The sequence below is a fragment of the Choloepus didactylus genome, chromosome X (assembly GCF_015220235.1).
Source record: "Choloepus didactylus isolate mChoDid1 chromosome X, mChoDid1.pri, whole genome shotgun sequence".
In the NCBI taxonomy this organism is placed as follows: Eukaryota; Metazoa; Chordata; class Mammalia; order Pilosa; family Megalonychidae; genus Choloepus; species Choloepus didactylus.
In genome coordinates, this window is record NC_051334.1 from 31,414,493 (window position 1) to 31,431,986 (window position 17,494).

General features: G+C 35.4%; 1 protein-coding gene across 10 annotated transcripts in view; it reads right to left on the bottom strand.

The window, feature by feature from the left end:
- Positions 1–17,494, bottom strand: part of DMD (dystrophin) — a 2,178,366-nt gene that overhangs the window by 942,417 nt on the left and 1,218,455 nt on the right. For 9 of the 10 annotated variants that reach the window (XM_037821041.1, XM_037821045.1, XM_037821047.1 and 6 more), the window contains 2 exons: positions 5,510–5,657; positions 3,087–3,236 (listed from right to left, as the gene is read on the bottom strand). In XM_037821041.1, the coding sequence (XP_037676969.1) occupies positions 3,087–3,236; positions 5,510–5,657 (298 nt within the window). The remainder of the gene's footprint in view (positions 1–3,086; positions 3,237–5,509; positions 5,658–17,494) is intronic. The other variant, XM_037821044.1, reaches the window with a different exon arrangement.

The following is a 17,494-nucleotide window of genomic DNA, read 5'->3' on the forward strand; positions in this document are numbered from 1 at the left end:
TAAATATTTTATCAGTCATGTAAATGATCTCTTATAAGAACTTCAGCATCATCAATTTAAAAATATAATAAATAACCTGACACAATTCAAAATGAAAGCTCTATGATTTTCTTTTCAAATCATCTATGTGAAACTTTTCTGAGTAAAACTTCCTCATACCTCTTAATTAAGTTAGGTACTGATGAGTAGCAAGCAATTCTTCAGAGGCAATTGTGCCATTTTTGAAAGAAGCTATTTTATATTACATGAAAATTATAGTTCTGCAATATCTTCTTGGCATGGATTTGTTCCCAGTTTAAAGGATTACAATTTGCTTTACATTTTGGATGGGAACAATGTTAAGAGGTATTAAAAATGCTCAATAAGGTACTGGAACGGTCATCAGAAGTGGATGAGAGGTTTCAAAACATCCTTGGAAGGTCAAAAGCAGATGGAAAACGGGGACATATAAAGTAAGAGAGAAGGCACCTTAGGCACAGGGAGAGCTGGTCATGGCAGAACCTGGAGAATATTTGGATGAAACATGCCATGATGGGTGGGGCTAAGAAGTGGGTTAAAATTGGGGCATTAAAAGTCAGTATATGGAAATTTGCCCCCAGATCAACATCACCACACCAAGAACGGTCTTCTCTTAGCACTTTGCTATAGGCAAAAATAAATATGAATCAAATCAAACAGACAGACAAACAAAAAGAGCATGGCTCTTCTCTAAGGAAATTGAACTAGGTATCTGGAGAAGATAAAGGGCAGTTGGTGTGGGTATTCGCACCTGATAATAAAGCCGTCCGTGTTATAGCTTTTAAAGGTATCCTTAAGCAGGGAAGCCAGTTCTCTGCCTTAGCATTGGAATAAAACATTCTAGACAACAAAACCTTCCCAGGTACTTAGAGGTCTCAGTCAGTAGTTCTAGCTTCTCCTTCTTATATATAAATATATAAAGGATCACTAGCTGTATAAAGGTCTACAATCCAAAAAGAGAAAATGACAAAGAACAGAAATTCCTTGAAAGACACTACTAAAAGCTGACACATGAAGAAAGAAAAAAAAAAATCCAAATACTCTTATACGTATTTAAAAATTGAACCCATTATTAAAATCTTTACCACAACAAAAATTCCGCACCTAGATGGTATTACAATTAGATTCTTCCAAAAGTTTTTGGAAGAAATAATACCAATTTCCAACAATTGCTTCCAGAAAAAAAGAAAAAGAGGGAATACTCCCCAACTTGTTGTATGAAATGAGCCTAAGATTGCCACCAACATTTAACAAGGAGAATACAAGAAAAAAAAAATTTACAGATCAATGTCTCATGAACGAATTATTAACAAATCCTAAACAAAGCATTAGAACATTAAATCCAGCAATCTAAAAATGTAGACTACTTCATGACCAAAAGGGTTTATTTCAGGATTTCAGGATTCAAACATCAGTGACTGTAATTTACCACATTCACGCAAAAAGAGAAAAGTCACACAATCATTTTAATAAATGTAGAGAAAGCATTTGACAAAATTCATGACCTATTCAAAATAAAACTAGCAAACTGGGATAAAAGGTAAAATCCTTTATTTGATTAAGAGGACCTACCAAAATACCCTACAACAAATACCATAGTTAATGATAGGGAATGAGACAAAGCTTCCCATTATCAACACTTCTGTGATTCTATGTTTTTTAAAGTCCTAGCCTATGCATTAAGGCAAGAAAAAGGACTCGAAATACATAAGGATTGAAAGGAGAGAAACTGCTTCTATTTGATGATATGATTGTGTACATAAAAATCCCCAAAGATTCTACAGACTATGAGCAATAAGCAAATTCAGCAAGGTCACTGGATACATACTCAATATACAAAAATCAACTATATTTTTATATACCAGAAACAAATGAATAGAAAATGAAATTTAAACTGAATCTCATTTATCATAGGACAAAAAAATCAAATACCTGAGATTAAATGTAATAAATCCTGTGCAGAATCTCTAAACTGAAAACTGCAAAATGTTACTGAAAAGTAATTGAAGACCTCAATAAATAGAATATACCATGTCTACAGAAGGGATAGCTCAATATTTTAAAGATGTTAATTGATCTACAAATTCAACTCAATTCTACACAATATCTTGGCAGGTTTTTTGTAGAAACTGGCAATTTGGTTTTAAAATTTCTTTAGTAATCCAAAGAAACAAAAATAGACAAGGCAATCTGGAATAAGGAAAAGAAAGTTGGAGTTTACACCACCAGATCCCAAATTTTCCTTATAGAACTACTGCAATTAAGCCAGTGTGGTATTGTTACAAGGATGATAGATGTAATAAAATGGAATAGAATAGGGAATCCCTACATACATATATCCAAATATATAATTCAATCATCTGATTTATGACAAAGAAGCAATTGAAGTACAGGAAGGAAAGGATTGTCTTTTGTTAAGTGTTGCTGGGTTTATTGATTTTGCTTTTCATTATAAATCCATATGCACCACTTGGTTTTAAAAAGATACATATTAATTTGATAAACATTTTTTAATATTAGATTTAAAGATCATCTGAGATAGAAAGTTGAAGACTCAAAAGTTAAGTAAGGAAAGAAAGAAAGAACAGAAGGAAGGAAGGGAGGGGAAGCAAGGACAAAAAAACACTTTTGGGGAGGATGTTAGCATGCATTAATTATTGATTAAGTCTATACTTTAGGGAAGAATATAAAATTTTGATTTATGATACTTGTTGAAATGAGTCACCTCTATCTTGTTTAAACATTATCAATGCACACCTGAATGCTGAGTTAATTACTTCATCATTTTTTAGTCTAATGCTTTAAAAGAATTCATACAAAAGATCAGTGGTCTATGTTTTGGCATGTGGTCATTATTGTGCCATCATCTACCATCATCATTCTTTCCATCCACAACATAGCACACAGCCAAATCAAATGGTCAGGTTAAACACACACACGTGCGCACACATACACACACACACCCCAGCTTTCCCTCTTCCCTAAATAAAGCACCCATGAAACAAAAACAAATGCACACACTTGCAACATTTAGCACATGTGACAGGAAGAGATGGTTAATGTCTAACCTTTATCCACTGGAGATTTGTCTGCTTGAGCTTATTTTCAAGTTTATCTTGTTCTTCTGGGCTTATGGGAGCACTTACAAGCACTGTTCCTCCGGTTTCATTTAATTGTTTTAGAATTCCCTGGCGCAGGGGCAGCTCTTCCACCAGCAACTGAAACAGACAAATGCAACAACGTTTAAAATGAATTACAGCACAATTCCAACTACCTTGTCTTCACCTCTATTGATTAGTCTATCAAAACAAAGCAACTTGACCCAAGACCTATTGTACCTCAAATAGCAACAGTTTTCTACAGAATACAGAGCTGATGGACCGAAATACCCACTCCCAAATATATAAACCTATCCTAGAAAAGGTCAAATTATCTTATTACTCAGAGGCTTTTTTTAAGAGAAAAATGTTAGGTGATACGAGGAACTCTGAAATGACACCCCAAACAGAGTTAGAGTCTGAAAACACATCTTAATCAGAAATAGAACAATCTGAAAAAATTCATCACCCTCCAGGTACTAAGCCTCCAAACAGTAACATACCACTGGGAAAGAATTGGCATCGTTTTAAGAGATAACTAACATTTACTGACACCAGAAACCTTGCTAAACTCTTCATATATATTATCTCAGTGCTTCTTCATATTTTAATAACTCTATGAGGTAAATCCTATTATCTTCATTTTATAGACAAAGAAATTGAGACAGAGAAGTTAAATACCAGGTCCAAGGACACAAAGGTAGCAAACAACAGAGCTGTCATTCAAACTTGGGCAGTTTCATTCCAAAACCCTTATTTTTCACTCTTCCATATTCTTGAATTTCTCTTATTCATTCAACATCATATTATAAATGTTTTTTCTCAAGATCTACAAAATCACTATGATATTAGTAGTTGTGTTTTATTTACTTATGTCATCTAGGGCTACACTGTTCAATACAGTTGCCACTAGCTACATGAGGCTATTTTAATTTAAATTAAAATTTAATAAAATAAAAAATTCAGTTCCTCAGCCTCACTAGCCACTTTTCAAGTGTTCTAAAGCCATATATGGCTGGCGGCTCTGAAATGGACAATGGAAAAGATTTCCAACTTCAGAGGAAGTTCGATTGGACAGTGCTGATCTACATTTTCTAGGAAAAGAAAATCAGTGCATATTTGTTAATATGTGAATGCCCCTAAGCATCAATTAAATTATAAAATATATATATATTATATTGCTATATATGACACTGAATACTTTAAGGAAAGATGAGTTTTAAAGAATAGCATGAGTTCATTTTTCCATGACACAACCAACTTCAATTGAATTACAGATCCTAAAGTTTTCATTTTTGAATTTCAAATACCAAGTGCAATGCCTCACATTTGTGCTCCTATTTGTTTACAGAATTAGGCAATATTGTTTTTTATTTTTATACCTTATCCCCTGTTAAGGTGCACATTTCTTGCTTCATAGAAAAAATGGTTGACATTGGACTATAATTTGCATTTGCAAACCAACTGAATCATTGATAAAGGAGCAATTCCATCTCCCTTTGTGTGACCTTATAATATGAGGATAATAGCAACCTTTTTGAAAGTTTGATATTTTATGAGATTAAATAAAATAGCACATGTAAATGCATCTAATCCTTGGCACATAATAGGGTATAATTAAATATTTATTTCCCTTCCCTTCAAAATTTGAAATAAACCAGATTCAAAAGAGTTGCTTTCCTAAAACTAAAACCATGAAAGTCAATCCACTTGCACAATCAGAGAATGTCGATCAGGCAGGTGAGGTGATTATTGATAAGCAGATATCACAATAGGAAGGCATGAAAAGTCACTTGAATAAGCTGGATGTCTATTTAACCAGTATGGAGTGTGAACCAACACCATGCCCACCTCCTCCACCACCCCAGAGGAAACAACCAAAACAAATAATGTTTTACGTGAATTGAACACCTTTAATTAGAGCTGAAAATAGTAGGATCGATTTGGCAATTAAGATCTTCCTTGGCAAAAGGGATTCATTTTGATAAAGACTCTCCCCAACTCTCCAGGTATACAGCCAAAGCAGATGGAAAAAGTGATTCCCATTTCAATTTAGATTTTACAATTTCCCACTTTGTTCTTCAATTTTCGAAATTATTTGAATTCTTAAATAAGTCTAAAATTAATTTCAATTTAGTTTCAAAAAGTAACTGCTATGCATTATATATATAATATATACACACACATACATATATACATAGACATTCATTTGTGTATATACATTTAACAAAGGACACTGTTTGGGAACCACTGGGTTAAGACAAAATAACGTGGCTAGAAGGACACTTTAGTGAAGGAGTGGAAATCAATGATTAAATACACTAAAAAAAAAATAGAATCATACCCTCTTTTACACAAGTAGGCCCTGGGGGATTTTAAAAAAATAGACTTACCTTGACTTGTTCAAGCTTTTCTTTCAGTTGCTGCTCATTTCCAGGTTCAACTGGAATACTAGAAATGTTATCTGCTTCGTCTAACCACAAAACAAACTCATTTAAATCTCTTTGAAATTCTGACAAGATATTCTTTTGTTCTTCTAGCCTGGAGAAAAAATAAAATTGTTATAAACAACATATTTCTCAAACTTTCTTTTTGTTTTAAAGCAATCTGGAAAAAAATAGATGGCAAACACTGTCAAGATAATAAGCAATTTTAAAGATGCTAACAATATATAATTTTTAAGACCAATTCCTTCACTTTGAACAAAGCAATTCCAGTATCTGTAAAACCTCTAAAAGATAAGGTTAAAATTGGTCAAGACAAAATTCTGATTTAAAAATTCCAACAGCTTTATGTTATCGTATTAGAGTAGGGTTCTCAACCTCACAGTACTGACATTTGGGACAATATTATTCTTTGTCGTGCAGGCCTGTCCTGTGCATTTCAGGATGTTTAGCACCATCCCTGGCCTCCACCCACTACATGCAGTAGCACCCCCTAAATTGTGACAACGAAAAATGTCTCCAGGCATTGCCAAATGTCAGCTGAGGGGGAGAAGATTGCCCCTGGCTGAGAACCACTGCACTAGAGCAAGTATGTGCATGAATTAGCATGTTTTAAAATGCTTATCTTAAAAAAAGGAATTAAAATAAAGAGCACTAAATAATTACATGATAAATTGTGATCCAAATTATGACTCACAATCCTTTTTACGGAAAGAGGAAAATTTATTTAAAATAGTTAACATATGTTGCATTAGTGGAAATTTTTTATAATAAAAATGCATATATTTGTTACTCAATTAGTCATAAAGTTATTCTTACATATTGAATCATAAGACATATGGCTGAACAAAGTGGTTTATATTTAAAAAATAATTTACAATTTTTTGTTTTGTCATCTTTTGGGATCTACATATCTCTTCATTGTAAGTATCTTATTTGAAGTATAATATACATATAGCAAACAGCACAATATATAACTCTGTAGCTCAATGAAGTTTCACCAATTGAACACCCTGTGTAAACAGATTACAAAAACAGAATGCCATCAGAACCTCAGAGCCTCTTTCCTGCCCTATTGCAGTCACTAACTCCCCCTAAAAATAACCGGTATCCTGTCAGCTTTGATTATTTTGCCTGTATTGGACATTATGCAAATGGAATTATATGACATGTACACTTTGCGTCTTGCCTCTTTCACGCGACATGATATTTACAATAATCATACATGTTTTCAGCTTTAGTTTCTTCATTCTCTTGGCTGTAAAATATTCGACTGTGTAAACAAATCACTGTTGGTGGACATTTGGGTGTTTTCAGTTTGGGGATGTTTAGCTGAGAATTTTTTTTATCAATTCAAGTTAACAAATATTTATCGAGGGCTTACTATGTTCCAAGAACTTTACTGGGCATTAGGATTCCAGATGGATAAGTTATGTACCCTACCACTGAGCATCTCACAGTCCATGTGATGAAACAAACATGTAAACCAACAATTGCGATGTACTGTAAGAAGGACAGAAAAGGGACTGATCAGTTATTTCAGGGGAGGGGGCATGGGAGACATCTTTAGAAGATGATGTCTATCTGGGTTTTGAAGCATGAAGGGAGATCCCCATGTTGTGGGAATAAGACAGCCTGTGTGAAAACAGGGTCTCGAGAGAACTACATTTGACTCATTTCCCCAAATAAGAATTCAGTTACTGGATTTATGCTATTGGACTTATGCTTGTCTATACTCAATTTTGCTACTCGATGAGAGCTTATTCAAAGTCTGCTCTGGGGCATGTGAGGAGATATTCTCCCTTCAATCTATACTCAACACAGCAGCCAGAGGAATACTGTGAAAGCCCAAGTCAGATTATGTCACTCCACCACTCAAAATGCTCCTGTTGCTTTCCAACGTCACCACAGTGCTCTCTGAGTATCTAGATCTGTGCTCTACAATACTGTGGACCCTACCACATGTAACAACTGAACACTCGCAATGTGGCTAGCGCAAACTGAGATGTGCTGTGAAAGTAAAATACACACAAGATTTCAACGACAGTACAAAACAAAAGAATATAAAATTACTCAATACTTATTCTATCACTTACTAGCTGAAATAATAATATAATGTTAATCTTTTAAAATATTGGGTTAAATAGAACATATTGATTTCACCTGTTTCTTTTTACTTTTTAAAATGTGGCAACTAGAAAAATTTTAGTTACATAGGTGTCTTGCATTATTTTCCTATTGAACAATGCTGATCAATAAGATCTGCTGATACCTTCTCTCCTTACCTAAGGTCCCTCTTGAACGTATAATGTAAGGATGCATGTAGATGACATTATGAATTGGTGCTATATGCGAGATTTAGGGAGGAAGGGTCAAGAGATAAAGCTGGTGAGGTGGGTGGAGGCTAATTTATGAAGCACCTAGAATGTTCTGTTTAATCTGTAGGTGATGAGCTACTTAAGGATTCTGAATAGGGAAATATTTGTTTCTTCAAAAGCTCATTTTGCTACTCCATGCAGGCATGAGTGTTAAGTAAGACAAGAGGAAGGGTAATAAATTATGAGACTGTCATAATAGACTAGACAATAAAGTAATGAAGGGCCAAAGCCCGAAGCTCTGGCAAGGAAAAAGGAGATTGCGGAGTAAGTTTAAGATGCAGAAAAAGAATTGATGGGACTTGGCAATAAAAGAAGAGAGATTAGTATTAACAGCTAATAATTAGTGAGCACTTAATATGTGGCAGCCACTGAGATTGGTACTATTATTTTCCTCTTTTACAGATGAAGGAAAATTGAGACTTAGTATTTTGGCTAAGGTCATATGGCTAAAAATTGGTTACCCCGGCATTCACCCGTGGATAGTGTGAGTCCAGAGTCTGCACTCTTAACCTGTGCACCATATTACATCTGGTCTAAGAATGTTTCCAGCTTATCTGGCTGAGTGGATGGTGTTTTACCCAGCTGAGAGATTTCATTGTTTAAGATATTTAGGGGAAATTACTAGTAAGAAAAGCAAAAGAGAGATCTTAGGCTCAGGGAAGAGGGAAGCAATGGAAATAATGACTTTAGAGTCATCAGCAATGAGTTGGTGGTTCAAAAACACAGTAAACCAGCTTTTGAAATAATAACTAACACTTCCTAATTGGCAACTTTTGATTCCAGGCAAAAAGTAGCATGGAATGAAGTGTAATGATTGACAATTCTCCTTCTAGCTTATTTAAGATTTTAAAAAAGTCCTTCTCACAGCCAATCATTGATTTCTGATGTATGGGCAACATTGGGCTCCTGATCCCCTTATGTCCCATGTGCTTTGACATGGAAAGCCAAAGGAAATGCTGAGGTGCTCTTCTGGCCCCTCCAAAAGCTATAGAGAACTGTGAAGGGGTTCTGCAACTCAGCAAACATTCAGCTGGGAATGAGAGGGTGTTTTCTCCTTCTTTCAGTCTATATGTTTGCTTTGAGTGATTCTATTGAAGCCTCTACCTTTGACCACAAAACCACATTGCCCACACACCTGACTTCCTCCTCTCTGAGTCCTCTTATATTTCCTAGGGCATGGGGTACAGGGGAGATTGGAAGTTGCTGGTAATAGCGACGAAACCACCATTACTTCTCAGTAAACATTATGGGGAAATGGCTGGTCTCGACTGATGATGCCATTTGTCTTTGGATTCTGTCCTTAACAGCAAATCTGGAAAGGAAAACTCTCACTACAGACATTTGTTATTTGTTTAAAATTTCAAAGCCAACTCAGCTTCTTGGGTCTAGGTTTTAAGGATACTTGCCAGGCTACCTAATCTTTTTCTGTCTCTTTTCAACTCTGTTTGCAAAATCTTTGTCTCTTTCAGTGTTTGACTCCAGAGCATCTTGCACAGAATTCCAAATACCAAGAACAACTTTATTTCCATACATTTTCCTCCTTCTGGTTTAGTAAAACCTTGCTAAAATCTGATTACATTTGTAAAACCTAGACAGATGGGTAAGAGTTTTTTCAACTTTCATGTATAAACTGACCATTTCAGGGAGAAAAAAACAAAATCAAACAAACAAGGAGAAACTTGAAAAGCAGAAAAGAGTGATACCAAACAAATGAACAAACAAAAACAAGACCCAAGCCTAGAATATAATTCTAAAAGTAAACATCATCCCTTACTTCAAACATGTCTCGATTCAATTACTTGCATATCTTCTACCTCTCAAGAATACTCAGTCAAGAAGAGATGTATGCATTCATTATAATTGAGACTTCTATATTAAATTAGATCAAATTCTATAAACATTCTATGCGTATTTTCTTTATTTAATATTCTAGTGTGAGTACCCTTAGGTCATTAATTATTCTTTGAAAATTGATTTTTAAGATTTGAGTTAAGTGATACATGGGTATGCCATATTTCTTCATTCTTTTATTATTAGGCACTTTGTTGTCCAATTTTTCAATATAATAAATAAGCTTGTCAAAAACACACATTTTTGCATTTTGGTTCACATGTCTGCTAATTTCCTTAGACTAGAGAAGAAAAGTTAAAAATAAGAATACTAAGGATGTCAATACACATTGCTAAATTTCTTTGCTAATAAGAACACTCATACATTCCCATCATTATATAATACCTGTCTCACGACCCTTTTACTGCTATTACAAATTATATATTTGATAGAAGAAAAACGGCTTGTCATAGATGCTTTACATTGTTTTTTTTCTATCAATAGGAAAGTTGAAAATGCATGTGTGCCATTTATGTTTCTCCCGCAATTATCTGATATATCCATTGTCTGTTTTGTTCTCAGCTTTTTCTTATTTATTTGTAAGAGCTTTTTTCACATTATTTAAAAATATATATTTCCTGGGAATGCTTAGTCCAGTTTCCCTTTTCCTTTTAGTTTTGTTTCTAAATAAAAAATGTATCCATTTCTTTCATATTAGTCTCAAAACTGTGGCCACCCTATAATTATTTAGGTATTCACCTTTACTTTATTCTGGATCCTTATACTTTCATTTTAAAAAAATTTAATGCATCTTAAATTTACCTAAGAGTTAAGTTTCTGACCTTGAAGGGTTTTTCAGAAATTGTCATGTTTTCCCAATACAATCTCTTCTCTATTGTTTTTTGGTACTTTCTTGATTATATATATTATATGTACAAGGGTTCTGGTTTTTGTCACAGTAATGCACTACTTCAATCACTGTAGCTATAAAAAAAGTTTTAACTTCTCATGGGTTAAGCTCCACACACCACTTTAGCTATTCTAACTTATATAAAATGAGAAATCATTTTGGTTAAATTAAAATCTCACTGAGGATTTTGAGTGGGATTGCATTAAATCAATAAATTAATTTGAGAAGAATTAGTCTTTCCTGTCTTTCCAATATAAAGCTGCTAAATTTTCTATTTTTATAGTGTATTTGGACACCGAGAATGTCTAGGACTCATCTGTGCACTATAAATAATTAAGTACGTTTTATAATTAACCTTCAGCATCAGTTTGAAAGACAGTGACTTGCATAGGATTTTATGGAAATTAACAGATCACTAATTCAGAAAACTCTTAAGAACTTCCAGATAGAATAAATCATCATTTAAAAAGTAAATGCTTTGGCTACACTATTTGCCATAATCTTTCTTGTTACACAATGTCTGCAGAAACTTTTTTTTTCTGATTTAATTTTTTAAAAAGTAGAGCATCTTCTTTTAAAGAATGAAAACATTTGGTAGTCTTTTCTTGTCTAAGTTTGTTTTTTATACTTTGAAATACAAAAAAGATGGTGCCAAAATCTCACCGCGACCTTGTTATAATCTGCTTTCCAAGCGCAAGTGTTTTCTGAAATTTCAAAAGCCTCGATTTGAAGTCTTAAAAGCTGCAATTTGGATTTATGTATTCAGATGATTGCAGAAAAGCGAAGGAAGGCAGTTAGCATTTCCAGGCTTGTCTCCTGACAGAGCAGTTTAAATGTGCTTTTATATTGGCATTCATCACATGAAGTGTTATTTCTTTGTTTACCTACTTGCTAAATGCTTATGGTAGGATTTATTCAGGCATGTGGTAGTAATAATAATGAATGGGATATTTAACATTACCCATCTGCAATGAAGTGCTAAATATTTTACTTTTAGAGGCATTTCAATACATTTAGCTTTTTTTTTTTTTTTTTAAGGAATGGCTTCTATTTGAAATATTGGCTCTGGCACCGTTTACATTATAAATGCTCTTAATGCAATTGAAGGAAGCACATACTATGATGGTGAGAAATTTGCATAATCAGAAAGGAAGAGTTAATGATGTGTCCCTAAATTCAATGAATTTAACATTAACTCTTAATGAACATTTTCTGTGGGGCTGCTCTTATGATAAGAGGAAAAGACTGCCAAGTCACATGGTATGATTTCATGAGTGGGGGGCTTCTACCAAGCATTTCAGGCAAAGTGCTAGACAGTTTCACATTTAGATCTCTGTATTGTCTTCCTAATGTCCCCAGTGAAGAAACTGAAGCTCAGGAGCTTTATATACCACGTGTGTGTGTGTGTGTGTGTGTGTGTGTGTGCCTCTCCAAAAAAAGGTGTCCATCCCATTTTCCAAATGAGAAGTTCCTCTTCAAGTTTTGTGATTAACTTTAACATAGAAACTTCAGGAATATAGATTGAATCATCACCTATCCATGTATAAAACTGAATTTATTATTTTGATTGTACATAAAAAATTAAAGCCATATATACTACATTAATTAGGAAATCACATTTCCCTACCCATATTTCATGGAACAAATGTGTATGAACTCTTCACATGCGTCTTCAGCATCAGAAGTTTCATCCTGATGGATTTACTTTTTCAGTCATCTAACAAAGTTTGCCAGAAGGTATCATCTTCACTTCCACCCATGTGGTCTGAGGTATAGTACTGCTGAATTCATGTGTAATGTTCCACTGGAAATTTGATTCCAAGTCACAAGTATGCCTTTACATAAGACAGTGTTATGTTACATAAAGACAGTTTTTTTTCCTGTGCCATATGTCCATCAGCTACACAATGTACCCACTTACTGAACTGCTTTAAAAAGTGATCTTTCCAGAGCTTGTTTACAATGGCATCCAATACTTGAAACTGTGATGTCATATCACCAAAATTAATCACTAAACTATGTTAAATTTATTTTTTTTCCTAGTTTTTCTTTCTTTCTTTCTCTCTTTCTTACTTTTTTTTCCTTCTCTCTATCAGGTACCTTGTACAAGCAACCAAAATAAATATCAACTGAGATTAAAAGCTGGCTAACATGTCTTTCCCAGACAGTACTTTGTTGTTTGGAGCTTAGTAAAATAAGCAAGTGTCTTGCAATTTGAGAAAACTTTAGAAGAATTCAAATATAAAGTGATTCTCTGTTGAAGAAAAAACACTCTCATATTTAGACACACATAGAAAAACTTTCCCAGGTTACACTCTTTCCAGCATATCATCAGAGCCAGAAACCAGATGTCAACTTTATTTTTAAACCAACATGCCTCCCATAGCTGGTCAGTGATTGATGTCACACAATTGGACATTAATTCAATTTGCCTCAAGTTTTTGCCTTGTTACAAATGAAATACTCCTAGAGATGGATAACACATCAAGGCTTTGCAGCCATTTAAGTCTCAATATTAAGGAAATGGTTAGCACCTTGTGGGTAGATGTGGAGAGTGATAAGGGGAAAGCACAAAGCTTAGAAGAGTGTGCTACTGCAAGCAAAAGAATTTCATATCTAAGGTCTGCTAGTTGTTAGCTGAATGCGTGACTTAAGGTAAGTTACCTAACCTCTGTTGGCCTTAGTTTCCTCACCCTAAAAGTGGGACAATAAATATTCACTTCTAGGGTAGTTGTAAGGATTAAATTTGCTCTCAGAAACCCAAGTTTTAGCCAAGCACTTCAGTAATAGTCAGCATTCAATCAATGGTAGATAAAATAAAGAGGTATAAAAAAGGGAGAATTTGGATACTGAACTTGCTTTTCTATCTTAAATTTTGCCCAAGCCCACATTTTTATATGCATAAAAGTATTTTTAAAGCATGTGCAAGTACACAAGAGGACTATTTGAAATCGAGCTTTTTGATGAGCTATCTGACAGATCTATCTCTCTCCTCTGACAAACTTCCTTGACAAATTATTCTGGGAAAACACAATTAGAGTCTTAATAATCTGTGGGTAAATGTGCCACCACATGAGACCTCTTCTAGGTGACGCATATGCATGATGACAAAGCAACAAGACAGATACCAAATGTCTAGTAAGTGCAGGCACTGTTCTAGGATCCAGTGATACAGCAGTGAAAATAGGAAGCAATCCCAGTCCACGTGGAGCTTACAGTCTACTGGGGGAGGCAGACAATAATTGAGATAAAGAAGTAAAATACATACATTGTGACATAGTGACCAGCTACAGAGGAAAAAATTAAGCAGGTAAGTGGGATAGGAAATACTGGGTGGTGTTGGGGAGTGGTTGCAACCTATAAAGGGTGATCAAAGAAGGTCTCATTAAGAAGGTGGATTTGAGTAAAATCCTGATGGCAGGAACTGGCTACTTGGCAGTCCAACAACTTGACTCTTTTTTTTCTTAAGCATGCAGTTAGTTGTCATTTCCCAGCCTCTTTCAGTTAGGTGTGGCTACGTGACTGACCTCTAGCTAAAGGAACGTGAGCAAAAGCGATGCTCACTGCTTCCAGGCCTGGTTCACAGCCCCCTTTCCCGGATTCTGCATACACACATGCAACACTCCTTCTCTTTTTCTTCCTAATGTAGAAAATCACAGTGATTTGGAAGCTACGTTTTAAAGAGGTCAGAGGCACAAAATGAAAGTAGTCTGGGTTCCTGACTCACCATTTGGAGGGAAGCTACTTGCTGACCATTTTGAACCAGAGTGAAAAATTTCTATTGGGTTAAGCCACTAAGATTTGGAGTTTTATTTGTTATAGCAGCTTGAATTAACTTAGGTGATACAGAAATGAAGGAGAGGGAGCTCTCCATACAAATAGCAAGAGGAAGTGCAGTCTAAGCAAAGGAAACACCAAGTGCAAAGATCCCGAGGCAGAAGTGTCATCAGAATCTTGAAAAAAATCAACAAAGAATTGAACAAATTTGAATGAAATGAGAGAAGGGGAGAGTGGTAGGAGTTTAGGTCAGAGAGTCTAATCTTAAGAGATTCAACATAGAATTCCATGGCTTTCATAATCCATATTCCCTGTTTCTGATAAAATTCAATTCTTAAATAAAAAGAAATTTAGAATATTTCTTTTGGTAAATTCCAGCTTGAATTCTGTTCTCCAAGCCTACTCTAATAGGTCCAATTTGATTAGCTGAACCCCAAAACTACCCCCATATTTTTTTGAGTGCTATCTACACAAGTGCTGGAATAGACTTCTGAAAACACTGAGGAAGCTTTGGGGCTTCATCTGTCAGAGGCAGAGTGACATAATCTGTCAGCAAAGCCTATCTCAAGGCTGTTAACATCCGGTGGAAAATGCAACGATGCATGTATGACCTCAAACACAATTTCTGCTTTCAATCACAGCTGGTATTTCCCTTCCCAGAAATTCAAAACACCATCATCTTCTGCCTAAAGCCTGCTCCTCAATTAACCTGAATGGATGGCTCCACCAGTTTCCACTTCTCAAGCTAGAAATTCAAAAGTCATCCTTGAGTCTTCCTTCTTCCTCATTCCCAGAGACTATCACTATACATGACCTCTTAACTAGATCTGAGGCATCTCTTTTGAATCTGTCCACTTTTCTCTATCCCCACTATCACTGCCCTCCTCCTTCTAACCTCTCCATCTGGATTACTGAAGCTGTTTTCTAGTTGGTTTCTGCCTTCCAGCTTGTCTCCTTCTTATCCATTCACAACAATTCAGAATGGATGATCTTTCTAAAATATGTTTCTGATCATGCCCTCACACCTTCAATAGCTCCCTATTACCAACTGGATAAAATCCAACCTCTTCAACATGGATCAAAAAGCTCTTTGTGATCTGGTCTCTAGTTACTTCTCTTTCATCATCTCTCATTGCATTCTACTCTTCACTAAACTTTATTCTTCGTTGAAACCCGGTACCATATCTATGTCAAGAATTAGCACATTCTATTTTCTCTGCCTGTAATATCCTTCCCCACATCTTGATCTAGGTAGTTCCTAGTTATCCTTCCAGTCTCAAGCTAGACATCACTTCATCTATGAAGCTTTCCATCATTAATTAACCCTTCTTCCCAAAAAAGTCTGAGTTCCAGGCCCTGTAATAAAATCCCATAGCTCCTAAAAATTATTCTATTGCAGGGGACATTGTAATTTCCTGTGTTCCTCAATATATTGCAAGTATCACAAGGACAGAAACCTTGTCTATTGTAATCACACTCTATTCTCAGCATATGGTAGTTGTTCAGTTTAAGTACATATTCTCAGAATGACATCCTCTTCATTGTGTATCTGAGGGTAATAACATTATTTACAATAGTTTTGGGAGATTTTTCATGAAAAAAAGAGTGTGTGCATGGGGTGGAGGAGAGTCCCAGAGTGAAAACATACAAATTCAATCAGGGAAAGCTATATACTAAAGGTTGGCAAACAATGGCCCAGGAGCCAAATCCAGCCAATCACCTGTTTCTGTAAAAATCATTTTATTGGAAAAGAGCCCTGCTCATTCATTTACATATTCTCTATGGCTGCTTTCATCCCACATCAGCAGATTTAAGTTGTTGCAACAGAGACTAGATGGGCCACAAAGCCTAAAATATTTACTATCTTGAACCTTACAGAAAAACATTGCCAACACCTGCTAGATACTAAATCCCTTTCTTAGAATCAGACTTGAGAATTAAAGGTATGAGAATTCTGATAACATCTATATAATTTTTTAACACAGTTATATGTGTGGTCAAGAAAATAAATAAGGGGTGATGTTATCAACATGGTGATGTAAGAGATACCCTAAAAAATCTCTCAGAGATATACTGAATAAAAGGACAAATTCCACTTGGTTAGAACTCTGGAGTTTGGTAGAGACTGGAAAAGGACTGCACACAGGCTGAATTGAAGAAACACAAAAATCTCAGGTAGAAGAATTCCATCCCAGACACCCATTGGTCAGTTCCTGTTCCCCTCCCCCTCTCTTGGTCCCATGCTGCTGGGAACCACACATTTGCAGCACACCCGGATCCCTCCCACTGCTTACTGAAACTGTAGAGTGACTCACAGCAGCAAGTTAGCATTCCACACATATCCAGGCACGAAACCTAAGGCCTCAGAGACCCAGTACACAATACAAGCCACAGAGGAGTGCTGCATACAGAAGGTCCTCTGGAGGGTGGTGATGGGGGAATTGCAATAGAAGACTGGTAAGCACGGTTGCACTCTTAATCCAGCTTTCAGTTGGCTGGAGACTTAAAGGCAAAACAGACTTTTCCAAAGTGACCCACCATTCTGGATTGACTCCATAGGCTCTCCAGGATGGGATACCCTAATGGGGAAGAATTTGAAGGCAGAAAAGCTCACAAACAAAAAGAGGGAGTTAAACTGAACTGATGTAATATAGAATGGGTCTCAGAACTTAAAAGTTTAAGGAAAATGGATCACTGAATGAGGGAGAGAATTCAAATGAATCATAGGAGATGGGGAAAAATTCTGCACAAAAAGAAACAGAACAAATCAAGATTCCCAGAGAAGGACAGAAGAAAAGGAAGCTCTCTCATGGAGGTGAAACAATTGCACAAGAAGTATAATCTTAAAAATGGCAACACATACCCAAGGCAAGAATCAGATGAAGAAAAGCCAAAAAAAATCTGAAAAGTTGAACACAGGCTATTCAAAAGATCTAGAATAAGTTAGACAAGCATCAAAAGATCCTTAACGTATACGTGAATTATATTGTTTGTTCAAAGATATGTGCAACTTGCTCTCATATGTTCAGAGGACAGAGC